Below are 11,993 nucleotides of genomic sequence, written 5' to 3'. Positions count from 1 at the left end.
TTGTGTGTCTTTTCCGTTGCAAAATTTCCTCACAGCATGACGCTCTTTTAAAGTAATCAAGAGCTTGCTTCAGTGCGCATGCTGGCTTGTTAGAAGCTTTCGCTACTCTCGGGACAAAACGCTAGCCGCGCGGAATGTTTGACTCATTGTGGCGCGCTTTTAGACGACAAATTGCAAAAACCACGTCAAAGGTTTAATGAGCTTCAAAAATAGACCTTCATGCCGCTAGTCATAAGTTAACTGCCTATGGGATGCCCAAGTGCAATAATGGCTGAACCGCAAAGTGATCGCCCTGCTCAGTTCTATAGGCAAAACCTTACAACTAGAAACTGAAAAATAACTCTCATGCGATAAATGATGACAGAGTCCGTTTGAAATGTTTGTAAACTTGGTTTGATGGTTAGTTTCTGCAAGGTACGTTCGACACAGCGCGAACCTAATTTACTTGGAAGAAAGTAGTGTCTTATTTCCTGCTTTTCTGAAGCAGACCGGCGGAAGGAAGTTGCAACTCGGCCGCGGCGTTGAAGCCAGTCGAAAACACTCTTCCTGCACGTAAACACGCACTTCTCGTTGAAAAAAATGGCCATGTGAAGCCGGGTAAGACTAACCTTTTATCTTTTCTAAATAATGTTCCAATTTTACGGCTAGCACACAAGAGAAAAAGACACTACATCCGTTTTGAGATCCTCATTCATCCATGTATAATTTGGTGAAAGGAAAACGAAGAACGTGTGCTAACCAAGTCGTCTAGACTTAATCATTGAACCTTAGAAGCCCTTTTATTTGAGTGGCTCAGATACGATATGTTTGAAATTAAATTGAAGAGCAAAGACTTTCTCGATGAATGAAAGGCAAAGTAGACTATGTCAGTAATCAACTGTACCTTTACGAAATCTAGTTGTTACATCTCGCTTGGTCTCAATAATTTGACTGATATATGCTTTGTGCGTAAAACACGCGAACAGACCCTTTGTTCTCTTATCACAGTGCATAGTTCACCAACTTGGGCACAATAAATTACTCCGAAGATATGACATGTTTCTCTTAAGGAAGTCAAAGACTGCGAGAAACTTCGTCCTACGCGACAGAAGTACATGATTTGGAACATATTTTGGATACGGCTATGGGCACGGTAAATCATGGGCAAGTAGTAAAAGTGAGGTCTCGAAAAAAAAAGTCTCGAGTACGTTTTCTTCCAACATCCACGCGGTTTCTTTATGTCAGTGCTCCCATAGAAATAAGTGATTTATTGCTTTTAAGAAATAAACAGCAATTACTTAAAGGTTTTAAATATGGCGACAATTCAAGAGCCATTAAGCAGAAAGCTAAATAGACCAAAACACCGAATAATTGGATGTGTAATTGCTCGGTGAAGTATTTTGACTGATGCAGACTTTCAACCCTCGCAGAAATTATTTGATGTGATTTAATACATGGCAATGTTGACACGAGTATCACTTGCTTTTTGGCACGGGCCAAGGCGGCTTTGTATGATAAAACCACTTCATTGCCACAACTCTCATGTGTTTGATATTGAACTGCGACAGCGTGGCGTATTGTCTAAATTATCAAGTTTTCCTTGAAGCTGTTTAGTAGAACTGGGTTCTTATGTGACTGCGTGCCCCGTGCACAAGTTTATGGCAATTACAAACAACACAACACAGTTTTTCCTTTCCTTTTTTCGCTTTTATGTCATTTTTTTTAATTAATTAAAGGTAAAAAAAACATTTGGTTTCCTCAATTTACGAGTACTCTTGACAATGACGCCCTTGAATTCTCTTTTGCGGCTTTAGTAATTACAATTATTAAACTATATTGGCTGCACAAATTGTTCCAGTCATTAGCTCTTTGCTAATTTTGCGTCAGTTTTGCACATTCTGCTCAGAAGGTAGTGCAATGACAATTACCTCTTTTCTTTCGATTTTTCACAAATTAGAGGGGTTTGGGTATGTTATGTCAAACGCGCGAAGAACTCAGTCATGAAGCAAAGAGACTTTCTAGATTTCACTGAATGGGACGGGTGGCGGACAGCAATTCAGACATGCTTGATTGGGATCAGACCTTTCGACATTTGAGGAAGGGAGGTTCAAAGTTGCATTCCTTCCTCCCTCCTCTTGAGAGTCAATTTGTGCAACCCTTCAGCACTGTTGTGTCACGGAGAGCCAAGCCAAGAATATTTTACATCATTAAGTGTACGGATCGAAATGAAGAGTGAGTGATAACTCTCTTTTCCTAGTCAGCTGTAATGCTTACTTCTTTTGAACTGAACACTCCCTAAAGTGCAGACAAAAATGAATGGTCTTAAACTTGGAAAAGCCGTTTTTAATCCGATGCGAACAAAAGGTACATTATGCGTGATTCAAAGAAGATCCAGTGTAATATAATCGAAGCTATATCTTACGAAGATGAAAAATGATTAATTTTTGTGCAACTCTTTTGCGATTTTTTCCTCCTGTCACGACGATGAAAATAAAAGTTCTTCGTCGTGGTACCGTTCGGTAATGAACATTTTTGGATCCTGCAGAGACTGGAAATAATTCCTCTATACAAAAACTTTTATCATCTTTAGATATTCTATTTTCGTTTGTGAAAAGAAAAAATGAAAAATTCAGGCACGAGTGGAATTTGAACCCATTTACTGTCGTGCGAAATACCTGGGTAGCTCTCTTACCTATCTACTTAGCTGTCGAGCCAACAGGGAAATACACAATGCTTTAATTTCGCAAACGCACCAAAGGGAACATATGCCGGAAAATCACGATCACGATCTAAACTGTGGAATACAGATTTTTTTACAAGACAATTTGCAGTTGTAAACTCAATGCAGGAAACGAACTTCATGACCGATTTGTTCAGCGCTCTGATCAAAATGGGCTATCAAACCAACGAGTACTGGTGGGCGGTCATGGGTCGAAGTTTTGGCCACCGAAATATTCATTATTTTTATTTCAAATCCCAGCAGAGAAACGTTTTCTATCTCTTATTTTTAACTGAGCTGGTTACTGGTACAATTAATTTTTAGACGGTCATAGAAATTGTAGGGGAAAAAGATAACTGCACCGACATGCGACTACTGGTCAACTGATTGAGTATTCGTTCATTTCAACGATTTTTAGCTGAATAAACATTGAATTCCAAGTCATTTTATTGAGCACGAGTATCGTGAAAGTTTTTACAACATGTCTTGATAATGAATTATTTTTCCATGGATGCGTTAGCCACCGTTGCCAAATCAATTTGTTTATCCCGTGAAGAAATCACGATTCTTTCTAAACCTATCCTGGCATGAAGCCAGTCCGACAACGAGTTACCGGCGGGGCAATTTTTGAAATTTGGCAACCTTCGAGGTCGCGAAATTTTCTTAACCTCTTTGTAAATTTCATGATGTTTGCGTTATTACTACAATCTCATTCACACATAAATACAACTGTTTTAATAATTCGGAAAATGGGAAATGCTGTAATTCAGGACAAAGGTGAACCCAAGGTGAAGAATTGTATGGCAAAAAATTACTAAAATTTAAATTTTGCGCAGTTTTCGCAATTCTTTTTAATTTTTGTAGTACCTTGTTGACATCTTGTTGGCATATTTTTCAAGTGAACTTTGAGCCTCAAAAGTGTCCTGTAACCTTACGAATTTTTTACCATTGTATCCTGAATATTTGTAGCCGCATTCAATCTGGGATGTAAATTCCATCTTTGCTCCAGTTGATTTTTTCTAAACATGGGCGAGTTCCTTACCCCCTACAAGTAAGTTATTCACAAAGGATTGGCACTTGATTAAAGGCTTAAAGATAACGGAAAAACCGATGCATCTCTCCTTCGTAATACGCTCCTTACATCTTTTTAACAATATCTACCCGCGTGATCAGTAGTCTGCTCTCAATTCGATCAACTTCTCTTCAAAATCTTATCTCAGAGATTTATCTCCGCTCAATGATGATCTAAATCGCGTGAAATGAATCGTTTCGTTGACAATTTGAAAGCCACCAAGGGTTTCATATAGTCACGTTCACAAAAGCAGTGATGACATGTAGAATTCAAGGTTATCTCAGTTATGCGTCCTTAATCAGTTCTAGCTAACCTATTTGAGATTGAAGTTTAAGGGGCGGTATGAACAAATGCTTTTCATGTCAGGAATTTTGTGCAGGTTTGCGATTTTATCTCGCTCAAATACCGTTCTCTCCAAAATACAACCATTGGTTTTGGAGCTCAGCAAAGTATCTGAACGTGATCAGTGTGATTCATGGATCTTCTTGAGGTTTAGTATTGTTCGGGGTTATGCCTTGAAATGAAGTCAGGAACAAAGATGACCTTAAGGTCTGACCACATAGAATAAAACAAAACGTATCTCGAAAGGATTTCTAGTTTTAAGGCATCATAGATCAAAACAAACTCAAAACACTTTTTATGGTCGACTTTTGATTAAACTTTGCCGTGGAGCGGAAAAGAATATGGGTCAGTCTTCTCCCTCCGCTAGGACTATACCATCTCTCTGTTCGGTTTACTTTTGCCCCAAGGGCGCATTCGTCTCAAAATTATTTGGACGCGGTTGAAATTAGATGTATTGGCCAGCGACGACGTAAATGTGCGCTGCAGTAGACATATTGGACAATCTTTAAGGACAACTATGCTTAAGAATGTTTTTATAATAGAATGTGAACAAGATAAGAACAAGATAAGAACAAGGTAGAGGAGAAAGTTAACGCGGCGAGGTGAGGAAGATTGTGTAGTTGACCATTTTGTTTCGTCAATTCGGAATGGTCGGCCATATACGCAAGCGACAAAACCAAAGCGCCCTTGATCCTGTTAGAAAATTAATTTACTTAGGTGTATCGGTGTGACAATTTTCTCGATCTTCTAGAAACGCCGGGTGTCCTAGCTTTGAGAACTAACCGCAGGGTATTATGTTAAGAAGTATGATGTTTCGTTGAATTGGTAGGTTTAACTCTCCCTGCGTTTTGGTTTCTTCTTTAATCTCCTATTTCATAGGATTTATTTAATTTTGGAGTGGTCATTGTCTGCTTATTTAATCACCAGCTGTAGTTGCTAATTTACCTGTATGTGTTTTGTTACCAAAAAACTCATCGAGTGTGAAATTTATGACTAATTCTTTCATCAATTGAAGGACTTGACATATGCAAGTAGACCAGTAAGATAACGAGACTGAAGTTATGTCTTTAATACCAAGGTTTCTGGGAATCTTCAGACACAACAACATTTAACATGCTACACCTTTTTTAAAAATCATCAAACAGAAAATTGACGCTGCTTCCAACAACTAATCTCAAATAAACTTTTGTAAACCGGCCAGTTTCCTTGCCGACTTGAGACTGACCTTTCTCCTTTGCAAGGTATATGCACAATACTACAAATGCTTTAGGAAAGTCGCTTTCAGTACAAGTACGCCCCCCCCCCCGTGACTTCTTTCATTCCAGTTCCCTCAAATGGAGACCTTAACAGAGAAGGTGGGAGGCCCTTGTCGCTAACTTATTGCAATCCAATATGCGAGCCAACAGTTTTCTCCTCATTCGTCGTCCAGAATTAATGAACACTGTAAACAATATACATTTCTCTCGCTAGAACCCTACGATACACAAAACGGACACAAAACGGAAAGTATTTCAGGCTTTAAATTACATGTACTGCGACGCTAGCTAACAGAGGGGGCCTATAAAAAACTTGAAGTTCTAAACGGTGGCTTTAGTATTAGAGGGGTTTAAAAGAGCGTTTGCGGTGTTGAAGCAGCAGAATAGCCAAAAATTAGTTCTGTGCCCCATAAGCAACAGCTATGTCATCAACCCAGAACGTCTTTTAGTGTTAAGAGGCCGTATCTTTGTGGGGCTCTGGTGGAAGCGACATCACTCCCTTTAAGCTGGCCATCTTCAATGTAATTTTTCCCGACCTTTCCCTGAGCCCAGAGAAGCACTTTATCGATGTATGGCGTCTTCATTCCTGCGATATCCGCTATACCCCGTATGACAGAGAGCCCGTATGGGATATCCTCTGTCAGATAGCGGTGATGAAAGTCTGGCACGAATTTTCCGTGTCCAGTCTCTTTCACGGGATGTTTCAGGCCCTGGTAAGCGGCGTTTGTTCGCAGAGCGGTGTACTGGTTTGTTTTATCAGCTATATCTTCAGGATAACAGCGTAAATCCCATTCTAACATGGGAACGACCTGAAAAAAATCAAATACAAATGATATATAAAGGGGGTAAGTTTCTAAAGAAACTGTGGTGCTGCGTCGGTGAGAGAGTATGACAGGGTAATTTAGTATTATCAACTAAGTTGATAACGTAAATTGGCCAACGTAAAGATTTTAAAAGCTGACGTTTCGAGCGTTAGCCCTTCGTCAGAGCAACTAATGACGAAGGGCTAACGCTCGAAATGTCAGCTTTTAAACTCTTTACAGTTATCAACTCAGTTGATGATACTGAATTACCCTACAAATAATACAGTCTGGTAAGAAATCATTAATCTTGCATCCAAGATGAGATGAGGATTAGCTCATAGATTCCTCTCTGCTTAATACTGTTAGGATGAATGTACCGTCCAACCATCCTTCACAGACTGTCTCTCTCACACACTCCCCCCCTTCCACCACTCCCCCACTTCCACTTTCATTCTAGAGTGTAAAGCTGGTTTTTTTTTGTCCTTCGGCAGGGACATTTTCAATGAGAAAGCCAGTGGAGTTACATCAATCATACGTAGGGAAACAAGGTGTGATCCTGACCTTCATATAGTAACTGGGACGCAATAATAAAGCGGACAATACAGAAGGTTTGTGAAAAAGAAATAGTCAAGACTCTACTCAAGCTTCCCTGTTTTTCCGCTCTGCACGACTACTGCGCCTAGTTTACCGACAAAACGCCTTGAACGGGCAAATTGAAACGATGCGTAAGAGGTAATCACACTAAAATGACAGAATTCTAACTACTTCCAAACTAGGATCCAGACATATTGTCTGTCTGCGGTAGATTTGGTGAGCGGGTATCGGATATTCAACCCAAATGTCAGACGCTGTCAAATTAAAACTCTAATTTACGTTATCGCATTAGTAATCAGATTATTTTTGATAAATGTAACAAGCTTATTTCCAATCCACAGGGAAAGCTTATGAAAATCACACTAAAATTCTGTAACGACTCATGAATCAAATTTCTCTTCCCAGACGTGGTACTCGTCATTCACAAAATTTGCATAATTACTTGTTCTGCAGCTAAGAGACAATCAAACTCAGAGCCCTCCTCCAAATTATTTTTCAATGACTCTCGTGTTTGGAACTTGGGGATCTCAGTATATCTGAAATTAGTATGTACCAATACGAAACGGTGGAATGCGTCAAAATTCCAACAATCTTCCAGATCTCCTTTGCCATTCGTCTCCTAGCAAATCGCGCGAGATCTGCGCTCAAAAATATTGGAATCGTAGCAGAGATATATGTCTTTTAGTTAAAATCCTCATGTTGTGTTATATTATACCACTGTTTAAGTATATACTGAAACAGCTGTTCACCACAGTGTCGGTGGCTATCGGTGGATATCTACCTTGCCACTTCACGGCTTGGTAAATATCAACCAATAGCCACCTCCACTTTGGTGAATAGTTATGAATAGTTATGCATTCAGCTGTGAATGCGGCAAGGTGTACATCGGAGAGACTGGAAGACCTATGCAAGACAGAATTAAGGAGCACGATCGAGACATCCGACTCGCCCGTACCGAGACCTCCGCCGTTTCAGAGCATGCCCACAACACCGAACACAAGCCACTCTGGAACGAAGGCAAGTTTGTCGATCGTGACCCTCATTACTACACGCGCAGGGTCAAAGAGGTATTTCATATAAGACTTCACCCTAACAACATCAACAGGGATAGTGGAATAGAAATTCCAGAAGTGTGGATGCCCACGATCAAAAAACACAACAACAGGAATGCCATGCGACAGCGGACCGCCGAGGGAGAAAATCACTGAGTGAAACAGCAAGGATCGAAATGCACCAATCAGAGCTGTTGAAAAACAACTAATCACAGCAGAGCATCAGGCTTTATAAGATCACGCATGACCAGTCGACCTCATCGCCTGTAGAAGACTATGCAGTCCAAACGTCGCGATCTACATCACACGTGACTACATCGCGAGACAAACGAAAAAACTTAGCTTTTATAGTTATTTAATAGCCGATCCAGCTGTTAGTTCGACTCTCTGTTACGGTGAAGTGTAAAAAAAAATAGAACTTGAAAAGAGTGCTAAAACTAGAATCACATCTACCTGAGACATATCGGCTCCAGACTTTTCCGCGATGACTTTTCCCAAGTGAACTACCTCCTCCGACATTTTGGTAAGAAGCTCGCCTGTCTCTTCAGTGACTCCGGTATAAAACATGGGTGGTTGGTTCAATGGAGTCCCGTCCCACCCCACCCATTGACCATACATGATGGCCGGGTGCGAACACGCGTTAGGGTTCATAAGAGAAACACCGATAAGGTGCCCAGAGACAGTCAAGCGAGGAACCCCACCAAGAAGGTACTGTAAAGACGTAACTGGCTCCTTCTTAGGTGGTGCATCGGATCCGACCTAAATAATAAGAGTAAATACTAAGCCGCGTTAAATTTACGGTAGAGGCGAGCAGCCGAATTCCCTTAAATTGCATTTCACAAGCATTTCATATAATTCTTGTTTTGATCCAGCAGAAAAAATACTCTCCTATTCAACATAACTGCAGAACTCGGCTTAAGTACATGTCACACACAAAATTAGATTGCACCATGTTCCTACCTGCATTGCGCCAACCAGGGTCTCCTTGGTTCCCAGGACTTCGCATTTCCTGCCGAATTCACTCAGACGACAAGCCCAAGGCAAGGATTCGAAGTTCATCACCGTACAACTGTTTGCTTTATCTCCCAGTATGCCGCGAACTTGGAATTCTAGTCCCGAGGCCCCTGGCAGACCAACAATTATCACACCCGGTTCAATATACGGCTTAAGAGCTTCCAGAAACACTTGATGGGCAAATGCTGGCAGCACGAAGGCTATGATGTCAACACCACGCACGGCTTTCTCTGGGTTTTTAGTTATCAAAGCTGGCTTGGAGCTGATGATGCTCGGGTCTTGGTCACGGCGGTTGCATGTGATCTCTAGATCAGCGGTTTGCATGATTTTGCTCCAACGCTCAGCCTCGTCTTGATACAAACTAAGCACCCTGACTTCAGTTCCCGGATGTGACGAGGCGATGCCAGCGAAGGCATGCGCACCATTACCACTGCCACAGATCAGAAGCTTTATGCCGTCTGTGGTACTCATAACTGGTAGAGCTCTGAAAACTTTTCTGAAAAATTTATAATAACAAAGGTTTGTATTGTTGTTAGAATTAAACAAAGCAGCATTTAAATTATAAGGTTACATCAGCTGCATAAGAACGGTCTTAGTTCAAGCGTAACAGCAAGACTAAAGAAATAAAAACCGCCAGACTGAACAAAATACGACAAGGAGCAAGTGAGAACCCAGAGTTAACTAATATGCAAGACCTGAAGCAAGAGAAAACGGGAATTGCCGAGTAATGGCTGGGTTTTATATGTTTTGTATCTGATTTGTCGAAACGGTATTGTGACTTTTCCAGACCAGTCACAGGACAAAGTCAAGGAAAATTTTCAAGTCGACTCCGGACTACTGGAAACTCAATGTGCAAAATTTCTCTTCTTTTTATTAATTCATTTTTTGATATGTCAAATGGTTTTTACACGCCGCAATTCACTGTAGTTGATATTTTTGTTATCGGTAATTTCCAAATCAAAGCTCCTCAGGTACCAAACCGGAAGATATGTCACGCAGCAAAATTTCGTGAAGTCGTGACCGCAAGAAGTTGTGACCTCAAGAAGTCACGATTTTATCGTAGCGACCTCAAGATGTTTCGCATAAATTAAAATGTTGCTCCAAAATATACCAACGAAGGAGGCTTTTTATTACCAGTAGTTCAGCGGCAAACGTTTTTTAAAAACTCACAAAAAGATTCGACACTTACAACATAACACAAAAAGTGATTTTTGAAACCCAAAACAAAGATAAATTTCTTAAAAAGACGAGTTAAACACGAGTTGGCCGACTTGGTCAACATACCCGAGTGTAAAGATCTGTTTGGTAAAAAAAATCGGTTCTCTTGCTATTTTTCTGACGCTGGAGTTGGAGAAATCACAAAAAGTCCTGTCAATCTAAACGAAGTTTCGAAATTTAAATCACATGTTCATTTCTCTTCATCCAGCAATCGAAAAAAAAAAAGGAAACAATCTCATAACATAATCAAATCGACGATGAATGCGATTAAACACGTAACATAACAGCCTCCTCTCTCACTGTTCCCTCCATGATTTCAAGTAAAACGCGGAAGAGCTTACCTCTTACTTATATTTAGCCGGGAATCTTTTTTATCAATAACAGCGACAAAATGCTCGTGCAGCCTAACACGTTGGCGCTGATCGGCACCGCTGAAATATAATTTATGCATGCGTAGCTGTCAGTTGAGCGAGATAAGAGTGACAGGAAAATTGCGAATATGCAAACTCTGACAAACGAGCGTCTGGCAGATGCCTTAGCTCTACATTAGCCTAGGATATGAAGGGTTAGGCTAAGCCGCAGAATACCCTGCCACTCATTTACATGTCATTGAATAAGAAATAGAGAATAATACATGGGCGCGCGTAAATATGCAGTGTTTAACTCGATAGCTCACGAGTGGGCGCAGCGAACAAGTGAGATGTCGAGTTGAACACGAGAAGAGAAATTCCATATCTACAAACAACCATGTATTATTTTGTTTATCATATAAACACAATAGCCTTTTACTGAGAAAAAAAGCCGACTTTATTAATGAATGAAAATAAATAAATCGTCAATCCCCGAAAAACAATCTCAGAGTGTGTTGGCGCTAACACTTAAGATGAAAAAGTGCGTTTAATCATGATTAGAAAAACAACAATGGTCGTAATTTTCAGTTTACAAAATTCTCATTTATTGACTTTGTCCTTACCGACAGAAGAAGTCCTTCAGGTAAACGGCCAAAATCGGCCAGTGGCAAATCTTCCTGTTGGCGATTTTCATTCTCAGCCGAGTGAAATGCTAATACCAAAGCAACTGAATATGCAACTTTCGGTTTTTCTTTTAATACATTGGTTTCCTTCCCCTTCTAAGAAAGTTTGAACCTCACAGTCTGTGAGCGATACCGATTTCTTAGTGTTTTAGCCGCCGTAATTTGAGAAAGCTCCAAAAAAAAACTTGTATTGAGAATCGTGAAGGCTTTGCCGTTCAACCTGACCGAGTGGCGCCAAAGGCGAATGACGTGTTAGCAGCTGATTGGCTCTATCAACACACGTGAAAAAATACGACATTTTTTCACGTGTGTTGCTACGGCTTTTCTCAGAGCCGGAAATCCCTGTATAACACCGCAGTTTATGTGATAACAACGTCTATAATAAAGTTCGGATATAACGCGCGCTGTCATTGGTTGAAAGAGCGTGCTCTATGAGAGTATAGAGCATAGAACTGAGCTAAAGCTGTCACGCCATCTGCCAAATTGTACCATGTTCGACCTTTTCCGGGACTTCTTTTTAGCTTTTTTCCGATAATTGAAAGTGAAATTTCGAAACAAGCGAGCCGGCAAGTAGTAACAGAAGAACCAAAGAAAGGTTTGTAAACATACCAGGCGCCGTTATTTACGTTATTAAAACGTGGGCAGACACGAAAATCTTTAAAGGAAAAACAAAATAGACATTCCAAGTTTTAAAGATTTTCACTCTCAGTTAGATTGCAAGCTTACGTACGGTAATGAAAATCAAACACAGCCAACACTCGTATAGTATATAAAGTTCAGAGTTAAAAAACAAAACAGAACAAAACAGAAATGATGAAAAATATAACCAAACTGACATAATTGTTAAAATTCATACTAATCATGACGGTGTCTGAGCAAATATGATCATGCTGAAGTCCATCGCGGTTCAC

The 11,993-nt window shown here is 40.3% G+C and overlaps 1 protein-coding gene and 1 long non-coding RNA gene across 2 annotated transcripts; one reads left to right on the top strand and one right to left on the bottom strand.

The window, feature by feature from the left end:
- Positions 1–79: 79 nt before the first annotated feature.
- On the top strand, positions 80–7,137 carry LOC149035768 (uncharacterized). Its single transcript, XR_016182224.1, has 2 exons — positions 80–597; positions 6,663–7,137. It is a non-coding gene; the product is annotated as an uncharacterized LOC149035768 (long non-coding RNA).
- On the bottom strand, positions 5,167–11,299 carry LOC113679271 (tauropine dehydrogenase). The gene is made up of 5 exons (XM_089191412.1): positions 11,023–11,299; positions 10,391–10,480; positions 8,778–9,327; positions 8,271–8,576; positions 5,167–6,177 (listed from the first exon to the last, which is right to left on the bottom strand). Exons 1-5 carry the CDS (start codon positions 11,091–11,093, stop codon positions 5,797–5,799), a joined length of 1,398 nt encoding a protein of 465 aa, XP_089047538.1. The 5' UTR covers positions 11,094–11,299; the 3' UTR covers positions 5,167–5,796.
- Positions 11,300–11,993: the final 694 nt, after the last annotated feature.

The sequence above is a fragment of the Pocillopora damicornis genome, chromosome 13 (assembly GCF_964200805.1).
Source record: "Pocillopora damicornis chromosome 13, jaPocDami1.2, whole genome shotgun sequence".
NCBI lineage: Eukaryota > Metazoa > Cnidaria > Anthozoa > Scleractinia > Pocilloporidae > Pocillopora > Pocillopora damicornis.
This window is presented reverse-complemented; position numbering and strand designations above follow the sequence as displayed.

Excerpts from the sequence above, each read along its gene's own strand:
- LOC113679271 (XM_089191412.1), bottom strand. The coding sequence starts at position 11,093 with ATGAAAATCGCCAACAGGAAGATTTGCCACTGGCCGATTTTGGCCGTT. Across the intron at positions 10,481-11,022 it reads CTGAAGGACTTCTTCTGTCG|CGGTGCCGATCAGCGCCAAC; the intron begins GTAAGGACAAAG and ends ATTATATTTCAG. Across the intron at positions 8,577-8,777 it reads CCCTGGTTGGCGCAATGCAG|GTCGGATCCGATGCACCACC; the intron begins GTAGGAACATGG and ends CTTATTATTTAG.